This window comes from Podospora pseudocomata, chromosome 5, assembly GCF_035222375.1.
Source record: "Podospora pseudocomata strain CBS 415.72m chromosome 5, whole genome shotgun sequence".
In the NCBI taxonomy this organism is placed as follows: domain Eukaryota; kingdom Fungi; phylum Ascomycota; class Sordariomycetes; order Sordariales; family Podosporaceae; genus Podospora; species Podospora pseudocomata.
This window is the reverse complement of record NC_085889.1, coordinates 2,941,866-2,965,511: the sequence shown is the minus strand read 5'-3', so window position 1 is coordinate 2,965,511 and position 23,646 is coordinate 2,941,866. Positions and strand designations below refer to the sequence as shown.

At 53.5% G+C, this 23,646-nt stretch overlaps 12 protein-coding genes across 12 annotated transcripts; 8 read left to right on the top strand and 4 right to left on the bottom strand.

Moving 5' to 3' along the window:
* Positions 1-1,108: 1,108 nt before the first annotated feature.
* On the top strand, positions 1,109-2,577 carry QC762_506920 (uncharacterized protein; the record flags this gene model as incomplete). The annotated part of the gene is made up of 2 exons (XM_062891111.1): positions 1,109-1,853; positions 1,920-2,577. The coding sequence occupies exons 1-2, from the start codon at positions 1,237-1,239 to the stop codon at positions 2,575-2,577; spliced, it is 1,275 nt and encodes a 424-aa protein (XP_062742416.1). The 5' UTR covers positions 1,109-1,236.
* QC762_506940 (uncharacterized protein) lies at positions 2,424-3,575 on the bottom strand. Its single transcript, XM_062891112.1, has 2 exons — positions 3,252-3,575; positions 2,424-3,200 (listed from the first exon to the last, which is right to left on the bottom strand). Exons 1-2 carry the CDS (start codon positions 3,452-3,454, stop codon positions 2,690-2,692), a joined length of 714 nt encoding a protein of 237 aa, XP_062742415.1. The 5' UTR covers positions 3,455-3,575; the 3' UTR covers positions 2,424-2,689.
* Positions 3,576-4,726: 1,151 nt separating this feature from the next.
* QC762_506950 (uncharacterized protein) lies at positions 4,727-5,452 on the top strand (the record flags this gene model as incomplete). The annotated part of the gene is made up of 1 exon (XM_062891113.1): positions 4,727-5,452. The coding sequence occupies one exon, from the start codon at positions 4,727-4,729 to the stop codon at positions 5,450-5,452; it is 726 nt and encodes a 241-aa protein (XP_062742414.1).
* Positions 5,453-6,115: 663 nt separating this feature from the next.
* Positions 6,116-6,529, top strand: QC762_506955 (uncharacterized protein; the record flags this gene model as incomplete). The annotated part of the gene is made up of 1 exon (XM_062891114.1): positions 6,116-6,529. One exon carries the CDS (start codon positions 6,116-6,118, stop codon positions 6,527-6,529), a length of 414 nt encoding a protein of 137 aa, XP_062742413.1.
* Positions 6,530-7,046: 517 nt separating this feature from the next.
* Positions 7,047-7,778, top strand: QC762_0083580 (uncharacterized protein; the record flags this gene model as incomplete). The annotated part of the gene is made up of 1 exon (XM_062883957.1): positions 7,047-7,778. The coding sequence occupies one exon, from the start codon at positions 7,047-7,049 to the stop codon at positions 7,776-7,778; it is 732 nt and encodes a 243-aa protein (XP_062742412.1).
* Positions 7,779-8,028: 250 nt separating this feature from the next.
* On the top strand, positions 8,029-8,731 carry QC762_506958 (uncharacterized protein; the record flags this gene model as incomplete). The annotated part of the gene is made up of 2 exons (XM_062891115.1): positions 8,029-8,350; positions 8,424-8,731. 2 exons carry the CDS (start codon positions 8,029-8,031, stop codon positions 8,729-8,731), a joined length of 630 nt encoding a protein of 209 aa, XP_062742411.1.
* Positions 8,732-9,061: 330 nt separating this feature from the next.
* On the bottom strand, positions 9,062-10,718 carry QC762_506960 (uncharacterized protein; the record flags this gene model as incomplete). The annotated part of the gene is made up of 3 exons (XM_062891116.1): positions 9,062-10,221; positions 10,252-10,581; positions 10,646-10,718. 3 exons carry the CDS (start codon positions 10,716-10,718, stop codon positions 9,062-9,064), a joined length of 1,563 nt encoding a protein of 520 aa, XP_062742410.1.
* A 526-nt stretch (positions 10,719-11,244) lies between these two features.
* On the top strand, positions 11,245-13,743 carry QC762_506970 (uncharacterized protein). Its single transcript, XM_062891117.1, has 4 exons — positions 11,245-11,525; positions 11,582-11,959; positions 12,018-12,668; positions 12,721-13,743. The coding sequence occupies exons 1-4, from the start codon at positions 11,422-11,424 to the stop codon at positions 13,586-13,588; spliced, it is 2,001 nt and encodes a 666-aa protein (XP_062742409.1). The 5' UTR covers positions 11,245-11,421; the 3' UTR covers positions 13,589-13,743.
* An 815-nt stretch (positions 13,744-14,558) lies between these two features.
* On the bottom strand, positions 14,559-15,913 carry TVP38_2 (Tlg2-vesicle protein; the record flags this gene model as incomplete). The annotated part of the gene is made up of 4 exons (XM_062891118.1): positions 14,559-15,225; positions 15,286-15,398; positions 15,463-15,649; positions 15,722-15,913. The coding sequence occupies 4 exons, from the start codon at positions 15,911-15,913 to the stop codon at positions 14,596-14,598; spliced, it is 1,122 nt and encodes a 373-aa protein (XP_062742408.1). The 3' UTR covers positions 14,559-14,595.
* A 768-nt stretch (positions 15,914-16,681) lies between these two features.
* Positions 16,682-17,044, bottom strand: QC762_0083530 (uncharacterized protein; the record flags this gene model as incomplete). Its single annotated transcript, XM_062883956.1, has 1 exon — positions 16,682-17,044. The coding sequence occupies one exon, from the start codon at positions 17,042-17,044 to the stop codon at positions 16,682-16,684; it is 363 nt and encodes a 120-aa protein (XP_062742407.1).
* A 260-nt stretch (positions 17,045-17,304) lies between these two features.
* QC762_507000 (uncharacterized protein) lies at positions 17,305-20,131 on the top strand (the record flags this gene model as incomplete). The annotated part of the gene is made up of 3 exons (XM_062891119.1): positions 17,305-17,853; positions 17,914-19,777; positions 19,842-20,131. Exons 1-3 carry the CDS (start codon positions 17,548-17,550, stop codon positions 20,129-20,131), a joined length of 2,460 nt encoding a protein of 819 aa, XP_062742406.1. The 5' UTR covers positions 17,305-17,547.
* Positions 20,132-21,065: 934 nt separating this feature from the next.
* On the top strand, positions 21,066-23,050 carry QC762_507010 (uncharacterized protein; the record flags this gene model as incomplete). Its single annotated transcript, XM_062891120.1, has 4 exons — positions 21,066-21,577; positions 21,637-22,098; positions 22,170-22,673; positions 22,745-23,050. 4 exons carry the CDS (start codon positions 21,066-21,068, stop codon positions 22,962-22,964), a joined length of 1,698 nt encoding a protein of 565 aa, XP_062742405.1. The 3' UTR covers positions 22,965-23,050.
* Between the last annotated feature and the right edge of the window lie 596 nt (positions 23,051-23,646).

Here is a 23,646-nt window from a genome sequence, read left to right as displayed (position 1 = left end):
ACTTGATCCCCTGTCCGCAGCTCATTACGATACACTTTCACTGTTTTTGATGTCATATGGGACCTTCTTGACATTGAACTGACTTCCAACAAGAGTCTCCGATTCCTCCGTGGTTGCTGCGGCATCGAAAAGCCCGAGGGCTTCCCGTCATGGATGCCGCTCTAGGATCATCACGGATCTCCACCTCCGAATATTGGCCAGAACCCAAGGGAGCTATTGGACTACTTTGAAGAGGAGCCACACGTTGTCTTCAGAGCAGGTGGTGAAACCCATGCAGTTACCAGGATGATCAAGGATACCAAACAGCTCGCTATCCAAGGTTTGATATGTGGTATTATTACTGGCACTGGGGATATGCTCGACGCCAACGCGCCTGATCGGGTCAACCCGGCTGCATATTGATTAGCGTCACGGAGAAAGTGGGCAGAAATGATAGGGGTAGATGCCCTTGAGGAGTTCACACAGACACTGATCGAACTCCAGATAGCTGGGCAGATTGCCGGGGAACAAGCAGCAGCTCTGTTCGCACATTTTTTTGGGCAGCAGATCCAGGAGAAAGAATTCCTGCACAGTCACTTCTTTGAAACGATGATGGTGTCTATATCCAGCCAAGGTTTTAACTACCTTGTTGACCGACCTGTCGGGACCGATCAAGTTGAACCTGGAGCTTCTCTCCCAAATATCTGCCGGCGCTGGAATCACCCTCTAAACAAGAACTTCAATGGAAGGATTGCAGCGGTTTCCCACGACCGAAGATTTTTCACTTGCCGGACACAGTGGTATACAGAGGGAGAAGATTGCATGGAATTCGGCTTGTGTCCAGGCAATGCAGAGCCAGGCGATACAGTCGCCATGTTTCTTGGATCAGGAGTGCTGCATGTGATCAGACCTGCGGGTCTTGATGGGGATGGGAATCCATCCACCATGGGGCCTCGTGGGAGAGGCATATGTTCACTCGTGGATGAGCGGCCAGCTCCTTGAACGGATCCGTGACCCTGAAAATCCTGGGATATTGAAGACTGAGGAGATACGACTTCGGTAGCATGCCGGGGTGTTACACAACTGGCACCGCTAACCTCCTATGGCCTAGAGCGCTAGCGCCAGAACTCAGCCCCGAAGGCTGACAGCCCTCAAAACCCGTCTTGCATTTTCACTTTAACCACACACTCTCTCTCTGATCAATAACCGAACCATCACACCCAACAACTACCTGGAACCTCAATCCGCACCCCAAAAATGTCACCCATCCCCTCCCTCCCCCAAGAAGCCATCACCACCCTCCTCAACTTCACCCTCCAAGACCGCATCACCGGCTCCCTCATCGGTTCAGCCCTAGGCGATACAATAGGCCTCTACACCGAGTTCCTCTCCTCGACCCAAGCAGCAACATCTTACCCCTCCCGCACCTTCACCCTCCACCCCGGTCCCACCCCCTTCCACCTCGACCGCCACCGCGCCCCTTTCACCCCAGGCCACTGGACAGACGACACCGACCACTCCCTCCTCCTTCTCCTCTCTTTTTTACATCAGTCCACACCATCAAGCCATGTCTTCCCTACGCAGAGTGATTTCGCCTCCCGCTTGAGAATATGGGCTTCTCAGGGGTTCAAGCCGTTGGGGACGATGCCGCTCGGATTGGGGAGGTTGCTTGGGACTGTGTTGGCGAGTAAGGGGTTTGCGGAAGAGCCGGAAGGAATCGCGAGGGGGTACTGGAGGGGGACCAACAGATTTGCTGCGCCGAATGGGAGTTTGATGAGGACGCATGTGTTGGGGTTGGTGACGGTTTGGGAGGAGGAAACCAAGTGTTTTGAGTTGGGGGCGGAGATTTCGAGGGCGACGCATGTTGATCCTAGGTGTGTGGTTGCTTGCGTTGTGGGGAGTGGGTTGGTCAGGGGGTTGGTAAGGGGCGAGGTGACGAGGGGAGAGGATATTGACGGGGTGATTGAGAGGGGGAGGAGGTGGTATGAGAGTGTAGTAGGGAGGCGGGAAGAGGATCCGGGGGTGGATTGGGAGGAGTTGTGGAGGGTTTGTGATGGAAAAAATGGGCTGGAAGGGTTGAGGTTGGATGATGGGGCTTCGATTGGGTTTGTCTATAAGACTTTGGGGGCGGGGGTGGTGTTGCTTAGGATGGCCATGGACAGAAACCGTGGGGTGCTTGACCGATCAAGGCTTTTTGAGGAGCTGATCACGGAGCTGGTTATGAAGGGTGGAGATGCCGACACAAATGCCTGCTTTGCCGGAGCGTTGCTTGGAGCCTACCTGGGCTTTGCTGCATTGCCAGATCACTGGAGAAACGGCATGGTACATGGAAAATGGCTGGTTGGCAAGGCGGAATCCCTGTGTCAGGTTCTTAACGTGAAGGATGGTCAGTACAACGGTCAGGAAGATGCTGATACTGCCCCTCTCGGGGGTAAGCCGGAGATCAGCCAGCAGGATATGGAAGCGAAGTGGATGGTGTTCCAGCAGGAAGTAGTGAGGAAAATGGAGGAAGCAAAGAAGACCGACGAGACCAAAACTACGGAGCCCAAGTCAAAGTCGGCTTGGTCTGTCCCCTGGAAGAAACCAAAAAAGCCGTGATCGCAACAATCATGTCCAAACCAAAACATACCTCTACCTAAGGTCTATCCACATGCAGCTTCCAACTCCAACGCTATACTCCTACTTCGCTTTCCAATCAACCATCACCACCTTACGCACTCTCCCCGATCCTTTCGCCCCTCTCCCACCTTTCCTTCGCCTCATCCAACCTCCTCACAATCCTCGCCGGGTTACCAACCACAACAACAAAATCAGGCACATCCTTGGTCACCACACTCCCCGCCCCAACAGTAACCCCCCTTCCAATAGTCACACCCCCCAAAACAGTCACACTCCCCCCAAACCAGCAATCCTCCCCAATCACAATCGGCTTCCCCGCCTCCGGCCCCTTGAGTCCATTCCTCTGAAACGGATCAAGCGGGTGAGTAGCGGTATAAAACGAGCAATTCGGTCCAATCAGCGTCCTCGACCCAACGGTGATAGTACAAGTATCCAGCCAAGTGGAGTTGTAGTTGATGTAAACTTGCTCCCCAAACTTGAGGTTGAACCCCATGTCGACTTTGATGGGGCCGTCAATGTAGGGGTAGGCGAGGGTGAACTGGGCTTCGTCCTGTTTGGGGTCTGCGAGGACGGGGGGGTTGGGGGTGTCGTCACAGATGATTCTATGGGGTGAGCCAGTATCAGGGTGAGAAAGGGGAGTGGGGGAGGACTACTTTTTCCACAGCTCAACCATTTGCCGCCGGGTGAAGTCAGCGCGGGAGCCTACGGCGTTGAAGTCGTTGCAGGCGGCGATGCATTTTCTGCGGGCGCTGGAGATGTCGGGGTGGAAGGCGTAGTAGAGCTCGCCGGCTTCCATGCGCCGTTTGTTTTCGGCGGGGTCGAAGTCGGGGTGGCCTGGGGGGACGGGGGTGGACATTATTATGGTGGGTTGGGGATAGACTTGGTGAGAAAAGAATAGTGAGATCTTCCAACTGATTTCAAGTTATAAGTGTGAATGTATTCACCGTTTTATGCTCTCATATGGTGGCTTGAATAAACGCGGGGTTGTGTTTGGGCGGTATTAGTTCGGGTTCTAAAACGTGGCTATCGGATGGCGGGGCCGAGGTGCGCCGACTGTGGCGGAGTTGCCGGTTTAGTGTTTGTTATTTCTCCACACTGTTGCGGGAACCCGGGCCGCATGGTGCTCATGGCGGAGTACGTCCAAGAAAAGGGGGCCCCTGAGTGGGAACAAACAGTTGACGATTGTCCAACTGATCGAGTCCGAATATCCATTGATCAGGAGGCCGATTGCAAGCCTCGAACCGTTTGCGTTCCTAACTGTTCAAAAACTGTTCCTAAAATATCGCGTGTATGGTCAAGGGCAAGTTTAGTCAAACATCGCTTTCTCGCTCTCATTCAACCCTATCAATTCATTCAGCGACTATTTCAGATTGACACAGAAATTGAAAACTTGCAACACGACGTTATCAAAGTTCAAAAAAAACCCTAGTCTCATCAATTTAGCCGTTGGGGAGATTGGCGCATCTAAGTTCTGACCTCCATCAAGGGTGTTGGTCTGGAATCTGGCCATAGCTGCGCCTTTTTGTACCTTCACCCCTTGCAGCACACCATTCCCAGCGAGCACCTTGGTCATGTTTCATAGGGCCTTATTCAACACATCGCAAACCAACGGCACAGCGAGCGGCCCAGCATCCCGCCCAGCTTGCCGGGACACCGGCGATATCCCCACAAAGCCTGACCTCGTCTGAACTATCCCCTGAAACACAGACAGGCCAGATGGGCGCCAACTAATGGTCTTTTCCTAGAAGACAAGAAAGTTAACCAATGATGCTGCTAGACACCTTGCATCCTTGCCTTCTACAAGGACCATATTTGACCCACCCACGCACTGGACGAATGTTTTCTCAGCAGTTCGCCGCATTGCTGACCTCATTGTGCTCCCGAGGCCTTGATGTCCTGGCCGTATTGACCTATAGGTCACCATGAATTCTTTACCGACTGACAGTCCATGATTGAATCCTGGAGATATAAGAAGGTTCTCTTGTGCACGCACGATTTTTATCCCAGCATTCATTCATCCCAACTCATCAGATCCGTCTGTTGTGGCAATACAAACAGTCATTCCTTTTCTAGTCAAAGCGCTTGCGCCAGCCGTTCCTTTTCAACATCACAGCAATTCTGCCCAAAAATGCTCTTCAGCACCTCAACATTCGCCGCCTTACTGGCATTCACCCCCCTAATCTCCGCCCACGCAACCATGTTCGGCGTTTTCGTCAACGGCCAAGACCAAGGCGACGGCCGCAACAAGTACATCCGCTCCCCCAAAACCAACGACCCCGTCCGCGATCTCCAATCCCCCGACATCGTTTGCAACACCAACGGCGGCACCCCAGCACCGGACTTCGTCTCCGCCCCAGCAGGAGCTACCCTCTCCTTCCGCTGGTTCCACTTCCGCCCCGAAGACCCAACCGACATCCTCGACCCTTCCCATAAGGGTGCCATCATCACTTACATCGCCCCCTTCACCGAAGGCAACGGTGCTCAGCCCATCTGGTCAAAGATTGCGGAGGAGGGCTTTGAGAATGGCGAGTGGGCCACCATCAATATGATTACCAACAAGGGGCGCGCGGACTTCAAGCTGCCTGCTAGTTTGGCGGCGGGGAAGTATCTCATTCGGCAGGAGCTGCTGGCGCTGCATATGGCGGATATCAACTTCAAGGTTGACAACACGAGGGGGCCAGAGAGCTACCCTAGCTGTGTTCAGGTTGAGGTTACGGGCGGGGGGGAGGCGGTGCCGGACCAGGATTTTGACTTTAATAGGGGGTATACGTATGATGATCCGGGGTTGTTTTTTAACATTTATGTGCCGTTTGACAAGTACACGCCGCCTGGGCCGCCGGTGTTTCAGGGGTGAGGGTTTTCTGCGGGTTATTGTGGCGTATTCTGGGCAAGGAACGGGGGATGTCAGTATATTTGAAGAATTTTATACTACAAAGAGGTAGTAGTTTGTGTCTTTTTCCGTCATTTAGCGTGCGAATGTAGTTTACGATCTTTTGCGTTTTCTTCTGATATTCAATCTCAGAATATGTCCACCGCTCAGGCGGAGATAAATGTCGGTTTCATGTTCACAACATATTCCCAGTTATTTTGTGTATCTCAGCCAGCAGTGGGAAGGTGTCACAAGACCCTTGACTTTTGCTTCTGTCTTATTTCTTCCCTTTTGAATTGCATAGCCCGATGTTTCAGTGACTCAGTCCAATATGATGGCACAAAACTGGAGCTGAGTACCGCGTAGCGCTCGTCACACCGAGTTGATATCGATATAAGCATCAAGAATCTGAGTTCGTGGTGAAGTGGTGTTCAAACCCGAGTGTTTGTGACATGTGTAGCCAGATGACGATGTCTTAGAGTACCTTACTCGAATCTAACAAACAGCTAGAACACAGTTTCGAGCAGTTAGATATCAAAGGATAAAAACCCCTTCCCCCCACCTAGAGATTCAGCCCATAACCGCATCATCTCCCTTTCAGCAACCACAGCCAACCACTTATATCCCGAGCCTTTTTGCACAGTCACAATGATCGCCCTCAACCTCGCCGTTCTCTTCTTTCTCTCAAGCCCTATCCAGGGCGCAGTGATCAACACAGACTCCAGTATCCGTGCTCGATCAAAGCTCGTAGACCCAGCCGTGGTCTTCGACACCTGGTCCGACACCCGGACGTGCAACACCGATGGAAAGAACAGCTGGACCAACTCCGACCAAGGCTGCTTCTCGCTTCCTGGGCAGTCGCTCACTGTCAGGAGCATTGCTGATACTTGTCGCAGTGAGTATCTCTTGTTGTCCATATCTATAAAAATACTGCTAATGGTAGGTTCGTACCTAGCTTTCATCTATGGAGACACGGATTGCAGTGGTACCGAGATGCAGGTGTACTCTGGGACCTGCTACGACGTCCGGACTTTTCGTACTCTCAAGACTTTTTGTAACTGAGGGGTGGCGTTATCTTGCGTCGGGAAGGAAGAGAATGATTTTTCAGGGTTCAAACAGGAGAAGGGTGACAGAGATTTGAAGTATATAGCGACAGGTACGAATCGAACATTCAACATGCTTGTTCAGGGGGCTCCTGTTGACCTCCATCCTTACGTGCCTTATGTTACCTCATAAATGCCAGCCAATTCCCAGCATGTCAAAAGTTTGTGATCTTAGAATATGCCAGGTGAACCTCATTCACGTTCGAGGACGGGGATAATACGGGGATAACACGGGATATGGCCGTTCTGGTCAGGGGGTTGGCTGGGACTGTGACCTCGGAAATTGCCCTGTGAAAGCCTTGCCAAGAGGTGCTATTGAGCGTGTTATGCGCGGGCCTTCTGCCGATGCAACCTAATGCAACAGACAAATATAACGGACGTCGTCCCCATGGAGAAGACGCGTCTGGAATGCCTCATTCTCTCTCCTGTCGACCTTGAATAACCCGCTGAGAGTTTGATTGAATAACCGACTCATAATGCGCCTGTCAACATATTCATCTCTCCCCGTTCTGTGGGGCGTGTTCACAACCCCAGCACATGCCAGTTGGCACGCCGTCCTCCCTCGTCAAACCGAAGCAATTCCGACGCCAACACCCACGGAAAACTTCGAGGCTGTGGAGAACTGTCTCTTCACAAGCAGTTCAATTCTTCGCAGCTACCCGACGGAACCACCTGTCCTCCGGCGATACGGCGAAAGTGCGGCGATTGAAGGTGCGAATGAGGCCTTGTCTATGAGGACACCGAGGGACTCGCGGGGAGTACTTGATCACACATCAGTGTGTTCGCTGTACCTTGGTACCCCAACTCGAGAATTGACAATGCTCCCGTCCGAGCTCAGCACCGTCTTTTCAACCTATCGAGAAGCAAGGTCGTCGTGGATCGCACAGGCCAAGCCGCAACTGAGCGAGTTCTCCGAACGCTGTCTGGAGGTGCTGGGTACCAAAACAGTGGTGGATTATCTTCAAGAGTTTGCCACGGGCCTGGAAGAATGCCTGACAAACATGGAGTTGTTGTTCGGCACGTTTGTTCCTGCTACTCCGACCGACAATGGCGGGATTGTTTGGACGGGTGACTGGGAGCGTGTGAGCACGCCAGTGACTACTACTTCGAGAAGCTCGACTGCTGCTGGAGCTCGCGAAACGGCATATATGGTGCCTGTGCTGGGAATTGTTGGTGCGGCGGCGTGGGCTGGTGCTGCTATGGTGTAAGGACGCCAAGCGCGGGTAAAACAAATGGCAGCCCCGGTCTCGATGGTTATATTCAACGTTGATCGTGGCGCGATGCGGGATCGTTCGTTGTATCCATTACTCACAACCACATGGATGGTGATCCTACCGCCACGACCCACCTATTTCGACAAATTCCCTTAAAACCGCGAGCATGAACCACGCTGCTACCTCAGCGGCCATCACCCATACTCTTCTCAACCGAAACTTTCCAGTTTGAACACCACCCAAGATGAAGCTCGCCACAACCCTCCCTTTCTTCACCCTCGCCACGGTGTCCCCTAACCTCCCCCAGCCCCAACCCAGACAAGAAGCAACCACCGCAACAGCCTCGCCAACACCAACCCGCACTACCACATCCCCCTGCGAGCAAAGCTACTCATCCCTCAACCGTGACCGGCCCACCCAACACCCCGACCTCATCCCAAGCATGCTAGACGACTTCTCCACCGGCCAATCCACCATTACCGACCTCAGCGCGCAGTGCTCCTGGGCGCAAAACTGGTCCCGCACCGCAGCCGGCACAGTCATCAGCAGCTGGAACGCGGCGCACAGTTCCTGGATCTCGAAGCACAAAGTTGACGTGACAAACTCTCGCGGTTGAATGTGCGACTGTGTTTGACGAAGTGGACACGGTAGCGATTATGCTTGCGCATGCGGCTACTGATGTGGGGGGGTGTGTTACTGCGCAGAGGGTGCTGAATGGCGAGTTGAGTCCGGGTGGTTTGGTGGAGGTTTTGGGGGCTGCTCCGGCTGGGAGTGCGGGTGGTGATGAGGGGGATGACGGGGGGGAGACTGATGACGATGGGGAGGGGGGGGCGAGTACCACTGGCACGACGAGCACCAGCACCGCTGGAGCAGCAAGGGAGACTGGTTATGTGATGGGTGTGGCGGCTGTGGGGGTTGCTGTTGCGGGTGTAATGGGCGGCTTGTAGAGGAAGAAGATCTGAACATAGAGCACCTCGTGTTCAATAAGGTACCTCCTATCTTCCAATTCCAGCTTTGAAGTACCTGCATGTATTGAGCTTTTATTTCGCCACCCCTTGTTCATTCAGCATCTTGACACTCAAAAGGGAAAGAAAACACCACAACATTCATTTCGTCAGACCCCCTGAACGCCTGAATTTACACAGACAGCGCCGCAATGCACGTTCATCACCAAGATATAAACCCACGGCGCTTAATAATCTTCAAAAAGTACGCTTCCTTGTTATTTCTCTAACCCAAAACGATCATCAAATCATCATGTAAAAATACATTACAAATTACAAACAAAACAAAATCCCCGCCACACTAGGCATAACCCACCACAGCGACCCCGAAGCAACAAGCTTCCTCCCCGCCGCCGTCGCCACCGTCGTAGTAGGCAGCGACGTCACCTCAACAGGCGGCTCATCGTCAGGCGCACCTGTCGTTGCTGTCGGCAAACCAGTCTCTCCCGGCTGTGGAATAATAGTGTCCGTGGGGAGTATGGTAAAAATGTTTGAACTTTCACCACCCGATGGCTCCGGGACCATTCCTGTCTCTGTGGGGAGAGCTGAACCATCCGTGTTCGTGGGCGCAACGACAACAGTGTTAGTCGATGTACCACCGCTAGCCCCCGTCGTGGCAATCGTCGTCGCTGAGACGATATTTCCATCCTCGTCGCGGTACTCGATCACCAGCGCTCCCGTTGTCACGGGGGGTGGCGGCGGTGGTGGAGGGGGAGAAGTCTCAACCACAGGAGGGGCAGTCACTGTGATCGGCTCGGCGGTAACCACGACGGTCGACGGGCCGAGAAGTCCAGTGGTGGTCGGGACTGCATAGGGGGGGTCGAAGAGACCGAACCGGCCGCAGGCGTTGCAAGGGTAGGCCCAGGATCGGACTTGGCTGGGGGCTGCAAGCATGGGGTCGCAGTCCCTCGGGATGGTGGCGATGGCGGTCGGGTTGTAGGTTTGCGGGCAGTTGGTTCCCAGGTCGGCGAGAGTGAGCTGCCTGGTGGCGTTGGAGCCGCGGGCGATGGTGGAGACTTCGTAGAGGTCGAGAGGAAGGATCCAGTTTGTTGTGGAGGGTTCCACACGCTCGCCTAGGGTGTTGACGCCCTGGGCGGAGGGGATGTACATGTAGACCGAGGGAGAGGTGAAGGTGTAGGACAGCGAGGGGTCGACATAGGTGGTTGGGTAGGTGTACGGCCTGTCCGTGGGCCAGTAGTAGAGGTGGACGCTGGCGGCGGAGATGGAGCATGACTTTGGGCACGGGTCATAGGTGGTCGTGTAAACAGTTCTGGTGATGGTGGTCGAGTCGGTGTCAGTTGTTGTGATTGTGACTGCATCAGTGTCCGTAGTGGTGATGGTAACGGCATCTGTATCGGTAGTGGTGATGGTGACAGCGTCTGTGTCTGTCGTTGTGATTGTTACGGCATCTGTGTCAGTTGTTGTGATTGTGACTGCATCAGTGTCCGTAGTGGTGATGGTAACAGCATCTGTGTCAGTCGTTGTGATGGTGACAGAGTCTGTGTCGGTGTTGGTGATGGTCACGGAGTCGGTATCGGTGTTTGTGATGGTAACCAGGTCGGTGCCGGTGTTGGTGATAGTGACCAAGTCTGTGTCTGTGTTGGTGACAGACACGGTATAGTTGAGCGTCAGAGTCGTAGACTCGTAACAAGTGTTGGTTTTTGTAATGTTGACGATGTAGTCAATAAACTGTGTCTTTTGCACCACCGTTGTGTTGTACACCGTCACACTGGCCGTACATTGGGGGTCGTAGATTGTGGTGCTATCAACTCTGAAGCGAACGTCGTCCCCTTGCTCCACTGTCAGTTCTTGTGTTACTTTTGTCGAGTTGGATCTATAGTTGGGTGTGGTGCTTACCATCATCTCTAGAGGCTACAACATTCGGGATCAGCAGCCCCAAGGGCGCTAATGTCTTCAAAGACGACAGCATGGTTGACCCTTGACCAACAACGTTGGCGTTGGTTGAACGAGCGAAAGGCAACGAATGTCGAAGCACTTGAAGAGCTCTGGCAGAACCACGGGAAAACAGGAGATGGGTCAGTCATTTATTCCAAAGGTCAAATCCCATGCAGGGTACCATAGCCCTGCCACCGTCTGCCACCGTCTGCCACGCCTGCCACGTCCTGGCCATCCGGTTCCCGAATTCTCGACATCTTGTTTTGAGCGCTGTCAGGCCCAATCCGGCATCGATGCACCTGCAGGTCTGCCAGGAACCTGGACATGCTGCGGGGACCTGGCTTGACAACTGGAAGCCAAGGCAGTGGAGCTTCTGGAAGAGGCAAGTGGTTGGCTCGTCGGTTTTGTTGATTGGGTGTGGAGGGTTGCATTGACGATAGACGGACAGGGGGTCCGCTGCGGGGTGACGTCTCTGACTTGGGGCCACGCCCCTGACAACACTCGCCTGGTTCTCACGTCATGGGGTGGCATCCCGGTGTTGCGAATGTCTGGGTTCATCAAAAGAAGTCGTCAGCGATCATCAAGGGTAGAAGGCGAAAAAGTAGTGAGCCCACGAGAATTTCGGCGAGATGTTGTTGTTTGCTACCCTCACAGACATGACAACTTGACCGTGGCCCTTTTACAAAGAGAAAATGAACGACCTTTAGTACGCTATTCTGGGTTCATATAATTTCAAAATGCGCCCCTCAAAAGGCCTATTTGCAGGTGCCTTCTTGGTTGCCAAGACAGCTGCGCAAAACGACAAGCCAGGCCCTCTTGTAATTCCTGGTAGTCAGTACTTGTACGTTCCAGTCTCGCAACGTCTTGCCAAAATTATCACTGCTGACACAAAACCAGCGAAGGTAACGATGGCCCATGGAGCACATTCGACATCCGGGTCGGCACACCGGAGCAGTTCATCAGGGTGCTCCCTTCAACAGCATCACCCCATACACTAGTGCCACTAACAGAACTTGCCTGCTCACGAGAGGCATTTGGCACCATACCTCCCGACTGCGCCGTTTCAAGAGGCAACTTGTTTGACCCCAACGAGTCCTCGACCTGGCAAGACATAGGCCAATACGGGATCAACCATGACGGCGTTGGACTTGGGGCGCATCTTGGGTACGATGCGGGAGTTCAGTTTGGGCTGGAAAAGTTGGGACTGGGGCTCAACGGGCCCGAGTTAGACGACCAGACAGTGGGCATGATAGCTGCTCCAGAGCCGTTTTATCTGTATGTGATCCGTCCTCTTGAAGGAACTGATGTGAAAGCTAACATTGTTCTCTTTCAGGGGCATCTTTGGTCTCAGCAATCAGCCCATGAATTTCACTTCCTTGGCCAACACCTCATCTCCATCCTTCTTGACGACCCTGAAAGACCAGAAGAAAATTCCAAGTCTCAGCTACAGCTACACAGCCGGGGCGAAATACCGGCTGAAACAGGTCTACGGTCAGTTAGTGTTCTCCGGATATGACACGTCTCGATTCAGGGAGAATTCGGTGTCGTTTTCTTTGGCAGAAGACATCACCCGAGACCTGGTGGTTGTGGTCCAGTCCATCAGCTACAGCGGATCCAACTCTGCCACCCTCCTTAACGAACCCATCGAGATGTTCATCGACTCGACAGACCCCAACATCTGGCTGCCAGAAGAAGCTTGTGAAGCGTTTGAGGAAGCGTTTGGACTGCAACTCGATGAGGAATCTGGTTTGTATCTTGTGAACGACACACACAGAAACAGACTCCTCGACTCGGACGCACAAGTCTCTTTCAGACTTTCTGATGTCAGGTCGGGCGGAGACACCGTAACCATTGTCCTCCCCTATGCCGCGTTTGACCTGACAGCCGAGGCTCCTCTGGTAGCCAACACCAGCCACTACTTCCCCTTGCGACGAGCCAACAGCTCCTCGCAGTACACGCTCGGCCGAACATTCCTACAAGAAGCGTATGTCCCCCAGCTTCTCACCTCAAAAAAGATCAAGACTAACATTCCTCAGCTACCTCTCCGTAGACTACGAGCGCAAAACCTTCAACCTCTCCTCCTGCATCTGGAACCAAGGCGCCCAAGAAACCATCATCCCCATCACCTCCCCCGACGACCCAAACGCCGACCTCGACCCATCCAGCAACTCCTCCTCAGGCAACTCCAACCTCAGCACCGGCGCCATAGCCGGCATCGTCGTTGGTGCCGTCCTCGGCGCCGGCCTCATCGCAGGCGGCATAGCGCTTTGCTTCCTTCGCAAACGCAGAAAATGGATCGGATCAACCTACGCAGCCAAGGAGCCCGAGCCAGACGAGTCAGTCCTCAAGGGACCCGTCTTCAACTCGCCCTCCTTCAGGCACGCGTCAGAGTCGACGATGCAGAACGGGTCCAGCTCGGTGCCCTTTTCAGCAGCGGACGTGTCCGGCGCGAGGTCAACGCCTACGACGATGGGCCACTCGCATTCAGGGTCGGGGCCGAGTCCGGGCATGGTGACGGGTGTGTCCCCCAATGAGACTGGGACGTCGGGTGGCACTGTGGAGTTGGATGGGGATGGTACGGCGGTCAAGCCTAACACGGAGCTTGACGGGAGGGAGGTGCAGAAGCCGCTGCCGGCTGTGGCGGAGAACCCGCCGGGTGTGTTTGAGCTTCCTGGTGTCAAGGCTGGGGCGGACAGCGGGAGTAAAGCGATGGAACCGCAGCAGGAGCAGCATCGGGCACCTTCAACGGTTGGGTCTTTGCCGTCGGTCGATGAAGGAAGAGATAGAACCCCTTCACCACTAACGTCTACTGTCGGACCCAACTGGAGGCCTGGGAGGGTGAGCATGATGGAACCGGTGTCGCCTGACACACCTGTTGGGAGACCTTCAGAGCGGCCGTTTTAGGTTTTGGCCTTACTAGAAGGAATACATGCTCGGAAACAGCTACCAGATGACACTCTTTTCTGTACAAATAAGCGTAATAATGATGAAACATAGCCCCCATCAACCAGCAACCTCTTCCACTTTCGTCCTCCTATCCTCAAAGCCCAACCACCGCCCCCACCACCCCAACAACCCCCCACAACCCCCATCACCGTAGTCACCTCCGCAAACCTCACCCCCAAAGCACTGATACACTCCCCAACCTCACCAGCCACCAACCCCACCAACCTCATTATTAACCCCCTTACACCTACCCGCCAACCGAACCGCCTGCGGCTCCAGAACAGCCCTCCAGGCGCTCCTCGAAGAGTTAAACTCCTCATACAGCAACATAACCTCGCCAGTTTCCCTCACAATAGCCTCCGCCATCTCTCTGTTGATATTCGAGGAGCTGGTGCACAGAGCGGCAACATCAACGCCGCCAAGGCGAGGAAGGCGAGGGGCTTCATTTGTTGATTGGAGTGTTGATATATCGTATAGAGGTGTGGTGATGTTGAACGGTTGATGGCGGATCCTCAGTTGTTCTGCTTCCCTTCCGTTTTACACCATCGTGAACCCTCTGACTTCGATGAAGTCACAAAATCATTGGAAGACCCAAGAAGGCCTCTCTTGATGATGCCATCACCAAAAAGCACCAACAGTCTTGGCTTTGCACAGCCCAGTCAACGCAGGCCAGGATGTCGGTAATGTACTTGCATATCTCTATCTGCAATAGATCCCAATCTCGAGTGTCATTGGAACCATAGGTTCGATAAACGAAGCCCTGTTGAGAAGAGCTCTGCCCTCTGGCCAAGTCCACTTGGCAGCGCTGGAATACGTGGCCCCTGCCCCTCAGCAATTTAACAAATCATCGCCGCCAGAAAAACATCACCTGACGCCCATGCACTACTGTTTGTTCCCTTTGTTTCACTCCAACCTCCATATCCAAACTCAAGGTAACATCGCGCATTTTGATGCAACACCATCCCTCACACCCACTGAAACCCTTTTGCCGGTTGCTGCCCAAAGTACTCGTTTGGCGGCGTTCCTGGACTATCGGGTGTGTTGACAGCCTCTGTCGTCCACCCGGATGGCGCAGTGGACGGTCCCTTGGAGGGTTCACCAAGCGGCGTGTGGTTTCCGGCGGCAGGACCTGGCATCACGATGCTAAAGTCGTTCTGGGAAAGGGCCTCATACTGACTCGACCTGTTTAGAAACTTGTGTTGCGCCTCCACCGTCCACGGATCACGAACCTCGCTTCTTTCTGGGTCCAAGACCCCATCCCCGGTATTGACTGTGTCATCCATCGTCGGCATTGCTAAAGCCTTTCTCCTTTCCTCTTGTTCCTCGATCAAGATCTTCTTAACAAACCGCATCTTGAAACCGATGTAGCCTGCCATGACAATGGTCAACACAAACGCGATACCAAACACAATGTTCTTGGGCGCGTCGTCCGGCTTGTCTTGGAGTAGGAGGACACCGAGATAGACGAGAAAGATCTGTTTCGGAAGCGTAAGGAACGTCGCAATGGCAAAGATCCAGAAGTTCACGCCGCACGTGGAAAAGACGGCGGTGGAAAAGTGGGTAGGTATCGCCGAGAAGCGAATAATCAGGACAATCTATACCGTCCATATGTTAGTCGCCTGATAATTCTAGTCTCAAGACAGGAAGCGGTATACCCAGAAACCCCCATCACGAGTGATGCGCGCCAGGGCGCCGTAGCTCAAGCTTGTCCTTTCGAGCTTCTCCGACTTTTGTCGAAATAGATACTTGAAGGCGAACCAAGTACCAACTGTGTTTGGGCCTGTCAGCATCTTGACACTGCCATCACCAGCCACAGCACGAATGCCACCTACCTTCTCCCAAAAAGGTGCCTGCCGCCACGATGCCGAAGCCAATCCATAATCCGTATACTACTCCGCACAGTAATGCAATGATTTCATGGCCAAATAAAGGTGGAAACGATATCACGATGAGGATGACGATTGGTATTAGCCACCCGCCGGGTAGATGGCGCACTTGCTCGGCAAAGGGCCGAAGATGCTGGAGAGGATGCGCAGTCAGTATCTCTTGCTTGCCACCACATACATTGTCAAAGCGTCGAATATCACCCACCTCAACAACCTTGTCGTGGTAGATGGTAATGATGGCGGTCAGAATGATAATAATCACTAAGACCACCCACATGGCTAGGTACTTTGGGCGCAAAAAGAGCCTCTTCCAGTTGACGGGCTGGTAATCTGTTTCTGAGGGGGGCAAACCGCGTGGCGTCTTGGGCGGTACCATCTCGATCTCGTCGGGCCCCATAGCCCCGGGCGAAAGGGGTTATCGATGTGGTGGTAGAATGGTTGCAGCGTGGGTGAGGCGGCGGCGGCGACGGCGGCGACGGGGGAGTGTTGACGACGAGTCGTTGGTGATGGTCTTGTCACACGACGACAGCACTGGTTCTTGAGAGGGTGCTGAAGCTGTCGAGGATGGCTGGTAAGACTGGAAACAGAGAAGAGAAGCTGTGGTACGTTGCAATGGCTGGAAACTTATTCCTACGTCACCCACGTTGCACTTATGGCCGTTGCGGTCCAAGAGAAAGGGGAGCAGGCGCAAACTATAAATTGCCGTCCGTGTCTGGTTCATGTCGGCCGCTAGATGGGAGACACCTTGGTCGAAGCTTATTTGAGTGAGGGACTCGGGTAGCTCGGGGGTACTGCTCCCGTTGCTTGCTTAACGCCAGCTCATTTGGACCGTTCTTTGTGCCTCTGTCATTTGGCCTGGTGGTGCCCCTGATGCTAGTATTGTGCAACGTCTTTGTCCTTTTCACTGACCTCTCCTGTGCTTCAGCCATTGGTCCACACTGACGTGGTTCCAGGTTGCGTCACTCCCGTCTGGGGCTTGATTCCACGTGGTGGTGCTTGAGACAGTCTCCGCCGTTGTTGTCCCAACTCTTCGGATGATACCTCAGCAAGACGTCCAATTCCCATGTTGATCCTACACCGTATTCACTGCCTACCACCACAAGGCTTGATGGCTCGGGAAGCTTGATCTCCAGCTAACATCTTGGCCCACTTGGAGCTCCCATCATCACCAGGACCGGCCTGCTTTGTTGCTCTGCTGGTTGCTCTCCCAGTTGGTTGCCCCCCCCAAAACTTCACCTGGCCCGTGCGAGTGAATGCAGCGGCGCACTGGCCACCACTGCCCAATATATATTCTCGACTTCTCTGCCAGAATTCCAATCTTTTTTTTCTTTTTTTTTTTTTTTTTTTTTTGCTCATGTCGACAATACTTCAGAGAATCATTTCTATAGTAGTCGTCCTCTTTTGTATTCCCCAAAGGAGCCACAGATCCCACCCCGGGTTGATGAACGATATCCTCGACACCTACACAGTGAGGCCCTTTTGCTTTCGCTATTTTTCTGCCTGGGACTCGTGCTGGGATTTGGAACATAAAGTGGCGATGATCGATCTATACCCCGTTTCTCGAGGATTTGCCTTTGGGCGCTCGGATGGGGTGGGTGTTTGATGGAAGTCTGACCGGCTCTGTTTTTTTTTTTTTTTCATTGCGCTCTTGGGCATTTGTCTGGGACGTGAGGAAGATTCTCACCATACACCGGGACTGGCATCAAAAACAGATCGCAATTTTCATTCACCCATCTGCCTGCTGATGCATGTCGACGTTGATGCACCCCAGGCGCCACTCCATCTTTGACAGGGCTGAGCCCCACAGCGCCCTACCATCGGTGCGCTAGGCAGGGGCCTGGTTCTTGTGTCCAGGCATCTGTGGGGCATCACCCCAGGGCTCCATCTTCTGCCTGGAACAACACCATGAAAGCTGGAGCGCGTCACCGACATTTTGTTAACTATTAAACTTGGTGTTCTCCAGCGTCTTGTCTCTGTCAAATCTCCGTCTTTATTGTCTTTACCTACAGCCTGTATGTGATCTTGTCACCAATGATTGAGATCGAAAACGCCGAGATTGACGAGGTGGAGGAGGTTCACCAGCGATGCTTTCTGCTTTCCGGCAAGTGTGTGGCCTCCACTGAGCCGACCTCTGGGACGGGCGGGGACTTTGTTGTTGTCGAACCCAAGCCAAGCAGTTTTGTCTTGGTTCATGTGGAAGATGAGCATGGCAACACCGGCTTCCCTGACCAGCGCTGGCCGCTGTCGTTGGGACAGTTCAAGGCCTTGGTTATGCTTTCCCCTGGCCTGAACAAGATCACTGTGACATCGGGGAATGATGCCGCCAACGCGGTTGAGGTATGTTCATCTTGAATTGTTGGTGTTTCTCATGAGTTTTGGCACTGACACAGCAGCTAGCTATCCCTTCGGTACACCCCCCTCCTCCAAGTACCGCCTCTTCATCTCGCCATCCTGGTAGCAAAGGATTCACCCCTCCTTATCGACTGCCCACCAGCCAAGTTTGGCGACATTTCCAGCACTCACTCGAGTCTCGATGCCGCCATTTCCAAGCTACGTGTGGCTGCTTACATGTGGCAAGCCTTGGCCGCCGACAACATCTACTGGGACGGGCTGCCTCGCCAGTCGTTTCGAATTGAAGAAGAATATTCCCGCGACACCCTCAGCAGGCACGCCCAGCAGCAGTCTTTTGGCAAGCAGCAGGTCATGGGTTCCGTTCCCCGAATCCACGTCATCCGCACCGAGAAGACGATCTCCCAGTTACGCGACGTTGAGGCTGAGATGGAAGCGGCAAAATCAAAGGCAGGCCAGGAGCAGCGACACAAAGATTTGTACCGAATCATGTCCAAAGCGGTCAAGAACTCGGGCGGTCCTCTCCACCCAAACAACAAACCAGTCATCGCGGCCTTGCTTCTGGACGCGCACTTTGATGAGAAGTTGGGAAGAACCCTCCCAGACGCCCTTTTCTCCATCCACAAATCAGAAGGCCTCTCGCTGGCCATGTCAGGGAGTCAGTCGACCTACTCTTGGCCCCGGTTCATGGATGAGATTCCAGACTGCCTCCTTGACCCGACACCTGTCGGGGACGCAGTCAGCAGGGAACGTTGTGAGCGGCCTATATGCATGTGGGAAGCTTGCTCCGTGAGCCAGGGACGGTTTTACAAGGAGATCGTCCGGGCGTTTAACCCTTCGGCGACCAAGCCTGATTTCATCACCAGCCATGACTTGGGGTGGGCATTCAAACATTCTTGGTGGGGTTACTTTCAATGGCCAGAGCATTTTCTCTCGCGCGCGTTGCGCTGTGCGGGTGAGGAGGAAGAAAAGGAGCCGAAACCGGTCCGATCAGACGTCTCGCAGACTGGATACTACCGGATTGAACTCAAGGACGCGCTTGTTCTGCGCAATAGCGCGCCCGAGTTTCAGTTACCGGGCTATGTGACCTTGCCAGAGGGTGCACCTGAGATTTGTCCTTTGGTGGAGGACACTGTGGACGGCCGCGCTGCTCAAAATGTTGAGATCAAGTGCGATGCTGGGCTTGCCAGTGTTTGGGTTTGCAGCAAGAACATGTCTATCAGCGATGGTCTCACCTACCCTGGCGAGCCGCTCAAGAGTGTGAGATTCTCACTGCAAGAGTTGACGGAGCGGTTGGGCCCTCATGTCAGCGAAGAGGAAAGGATGGCGACCGGCGGGTTGGATCGGATCGAGGCGCTGGGTATGAATGGGGAAAAGTCTACGTTTCATGACATCTCGACTTGGATGAGGTTGCGAGTGGCTGAGTACATCGATGCTGGTATTCCCGGGACCGACCTTCGCTTCACGAAAACGGCCGTTGGGTCGAACGCCGAGGAGGAGGAACGTTCGAAAGGACAGTGGGGCATGAATCATGATTGGAAGTGGACTGTTTTGCTGAAGAGGCGGAGCAAGAGGAAGGGCACCAAATGGTATGGGACGATTGTGAACGCCACCATGATTGATGTCAGGGTCGGGTGCGCGTTGGACGGTGCCTATGTCTATTACGAGGATGGGTCAAAGGTGCCATGCGGCCCAAGGTTACCCCCTTCGACACAGATGGGAGGACATCAGGCGAGGAAAATGGCGATCCCACCTGGAGTTGAAGTCACCAAGGTGGCCATATCCAAGGCTCTGAAGAACCACGACGTGTTAAAAGGCCTGAGAGTGTGGTTGTCTAATGGCCAGGCAAGAGGTGGCTTGAATCTTCAGAGTTTTGCGGCGGATTTGGAGCTGCATGAGGTCAAGGTTCTTGGTAAGCTTCATGGCTGCCCCCTGCGTGGAGGCTGAGAAAGAAAACTAACAATCTGCCTCTACAGAGCCACCAGCCAATCACAAGATTGTCGGATTCTATGGTACGAGCGGGTCTTGGGGTATGTGCCAAAAGTTTGGCATCATGTCAATCCCAAGAGATGTTGAGTTGCCAGGCTCTGTTTACGACATGGAAGAGTTTCAGAATCTTCCTCTCGATCATTACGCCGAGAAGCAGGCAAATGAGGCGGGGTCCGAGGGCGAGGTGGATAAGATGGACGAAGATATGGAGGAGGACCCTGACACTGGGTATGATGAGGAGTGGGATGAGAGAACAAGGAAAATATATGGGAAGTAAAGGGTGTCTGAGAATCTGGGTGTGTACAGCAATCACCATTGCATTCCCTTTTACTCTTTGGCCAAGGTTTGACATCTTGAACCAGTTGAAAGTTCCCACATGCTGAACGCTCAATGTGTCAGGTGCCGTCCGTCATGGAGCCACCGTCAAGCCTTGGAACTCTCGCGACGCCTCAGCCGGTAAAGTTTTCTTCACTGGCTTAAATGTCAAAAGAAAGAAAAAAACAAATGACACCCACTCGAACTGGACTCCTCAACTCCAACAAGATCACTGCGCAGACGTAAACTTCCTTGACAACCCCGGGCACAAAGAAAGAACCACACCAAACCCCATACAATGCATCTCCTGTTCGGGAGATGGCACACCTTTTGCCTTCTAATCGTGCCACTTTGTTTGGCTGCATTTTACGTGGCTGCAAGCGGCATGATACTGGTTACCGGTGAGTCTCATCACTCTTGTGATTCAAGGCGCGCCCTTGGTCACTAAATGGTGACTGACAAAGTGGAAAATGTACAGCCAGATTCATTGATTTCATCCTCTCTCTCTACTCCTACTTCCACTGAGCACGCCTGCACCTTGTCTGCCTGCCTGCTCAATGGCCAGGACCGGGAAAAAGATATCACTCTCCCAAGTAGGTACACCATCTGACTCTCCCGTCAATGCCGGGCTATCGATCCGAACGCGATATTAAGCCCAATTTGCAAAAGGAAGCTCTCGAAGGACTTGGCAGGGGGGCCCGTGGATAATATAGAATGTGCCGGTGTGCCGCTCGACTTTACGGTGTGGCGGCCACGAGGGAAATCAAATGATGGACATGATGGAGCGGAGGAGGTGTGGTGGTGTGGGTGCGAGTTAAATAGCCTGATCAATTCATCAATCACGTATGGGAAGAGGAATAGATTGGGGTCCTATCTGTGAAATATAATAATGTTGGATGCGTAGGTACCTACCTTTTACCTCGTGGGATAAATTGCCGTCGTGCGGGGTTTTGGGGTTGGTTCTCCTCACGTTCGTGGCGGGGAAGATAGGGGGTCGGGGAGGTTATATATCCATCCCGGGTTCTTTGTCTGATAGTGGATTGTGGTGCTCTCGTCAATTGCGTCTTGTTCTTGGAGTGATGACGATGGCTCGTCTTTGGTTTGTTGGTGCAGCGGCTCTTGGGGTCTCGCTGGCTTCGGCGCAAGCGGTAATTTCTGCTCAAGGGTGCACGTCGAGATCGTTTACTATTCCGAGTTGGTTTGTCGAGGACCTTGCTGCTACTGGAGGGGGGGCGTCGTTTTCGCTTTTGAACAGGGCGACGAACCAGACAGCTGAGTACACTTGCCGGGGGGGCAATTGCTCGGCGGAGGAAGAGATCGAGGACCTGGTTGCGTCGGTCCAGATCTCCGGGACGAGAGCGAGTGTTTCGGTCAACCAGACATGGTCTTGCAGTGACCGCACCCCCGAGTGAGTGTGGTGGTGATGTTTGACTGACAGATGAGAGGACTGACGTGGATATATCCCAGAACAAAGTTCACCGCCGCCGGAACAGCCTCCGTCCCCCTCACCGACGGCAAAGCAGACAGCTCCCCCCTCCTCGTCAAGGGGTCTCTCCTCCAACCCGTCGCCCTCACCCCCAGATACAACGAAGGCCCCACCGGCCACGACACCCCCGGGTGCCTCGCCAAGTCCGAAAGCCCCAGCTGGATCCTCTCACACGTCATCTGGGCCGACCAAGACGGCGACGAGATCACCTCGGTCAAAGAGCAGCGTCTAACCTTCATCCTCACCAACCTCGCCAACGGCTACGAGGCAAGCTGCATGTCCCAGGGCCCCGTAGCAACCAACATTTTCTGCGCCGGCACCGAGTTCCAATCCTTTACCATCGGCCGCTACAGCATCTCCACCGCAGTCCAGTTCGATCCCGCAACCTACAGCGTGACCATAAACCAGACTTGGTTCTGCGACGATCACAACCCAGCTAAGCCGTATTTCCCCCTTTTATCCCCTCCTTTTCTATCCCTACCTTGGGTAGCTAACAATGATGTTTTCAAAACAGCCTCCAAATCTCCGCCACCGGAACCCTCCCCCTCCCCCTCTCATGCACCACCGAGCCCATCCCCTCCTCGCCTACCCACCTCAAGAAATTCTGCACAGTCCCCACGACCGATTCGACCGTTTCCCTCACAGGCACCCTCGGCACTGTCGTCACCCTCCAGCCGTACTCCATCGAGGACCCCGTCCCTGCCACTCAAGACTCGTGCACCCTCTCCTCGATCTACAGTCCCAAATGGCAGTTTTCGTATTTCAGTACCTACAACGGCTCGATATCGTTTGAGATTATACTCCAGACAAACAGGGGGTTTAGATACCCTAATCCCGTATACCAGGGCAAGTCTGCCGGGGATGGGTGGTGGGAGTGCGAGATGGGGTATGATGGTGGTGCTCAGGTGCCCGAGGGCCCGTTGTGGCCATACAAATGCCAGTTTAGGTGGGATGAGGGGAGGAAGGAGTTGAGTTTGAGGGCTGAGTGGGAGTGTTTGGAGTTGGATGCCGAGAATCCGTGAGTTTTTTTTTTGTTTTGTTTTTTTTCTTTTCTTTTTGGCCATGATGCTTATGTTGGGTTCGCTTTAGGGTCCGCTTCTCGGGAGTGTCGACCGCCACCGTCAACAGCAACATTGTTTGCGAAAAGGTCGAGCATAGGGAGTACACCGACGAGCCGCTCGGGGAAGGCGAGGAGCTGACGATTCCTGAGCCGGTGGGCGTGGTCGACTATTGCTACACTGAGAATCCGAGTTATGCCTGGGTTGGGGACGTTAAGGATGTCACTTGGACTTCGGGGAAGAGTTTGTGAGGAGAGAGGTGTAGACACGGCTGTGTGTATTGACCAAGACGTCTAATCTAAATTCATGCAAAGATCTGAATAGACTTTCCCCAATCCCATCCCCAACACAAGCCTCAAGACTCACTCAACGTCAAGTCAATGTCCAGCTTCTCCATTCCAACCTTCAGGCTGTTGATCTGGTTGTCGAACTAACTCTCGTCCCAGATTTTCGCAGCTCGTGCCCTCTCATCAACGTCTTCAAGGATCACGTGTTTGAGGTTTGGGACATGTCTCAGTGTGGCGTCTAGAAATTCCTGCGGCCCAAAGTGTCTTCTTCCGTGACACGCATTATCCGACTGTGGCGTGTACTCTAGAGTGTGGAGGTTTGGGAGACTTCATCGATCAAGTATTATCTGCGCTGTCGTTCATCGACAAAAACAAGATCATCCACCGGAACATCAACCCAATGGCCATCGTCGCGAGGTCGAGGAGGGTTGTTCCGCCGCCATCGACTGCCAATGCCAGCAACAGCAGTGTGGTTCATTTTGCGGATGTTTGAGTCATTCATGAGAGAGAGAGAGAGAGATGCAAAGCACACACAATATGTATTCTACCGTCCCTAATTACACCAAGCACACTAATTCCCTTCCACGGAAAATACTCTAATTACCTGCACTGAAACCCCTTAAGAAACGAACAACACAAGTTTAAA

Coding starts and splice junctions, on each gene's coding strand:
- QC762_506940 (XM_062891112.1), bottom strand. CDS start 3,454: ATGTCCACCCCCGTCCCCCCAGGCCACCCCGACTTCGACCCCGCCGAA. Junction 3,201..3,251: donor ATGGTTGAGCTGTGGAAAAA/GTAGTCCTCCCC, acceptor CTCACCCCATAG/AATCATCTGTGACGACACCC.
- QC762_506970 (XM_062891117.1), top strand. CDS start 11,422: ATGCGCCCCTCAAAAGGCCTATTTGCAGGTGCCTTCTTGGTTGCCAAG. Junction 11,960..12,017: donor GCTCCAGAGCCGTTTTATCT/GTATGTGATCCG, acceptor GTTCTCTTTCAG/GGGCATCTTTGGTCTCAGCA. Junction 12,669..12,720: donor CGAACATTCCTACAAGAAGC/GTATGTCCCCCA, acceptor AACATTCCTCAG/CTACCTCTCCGTAGACTACG.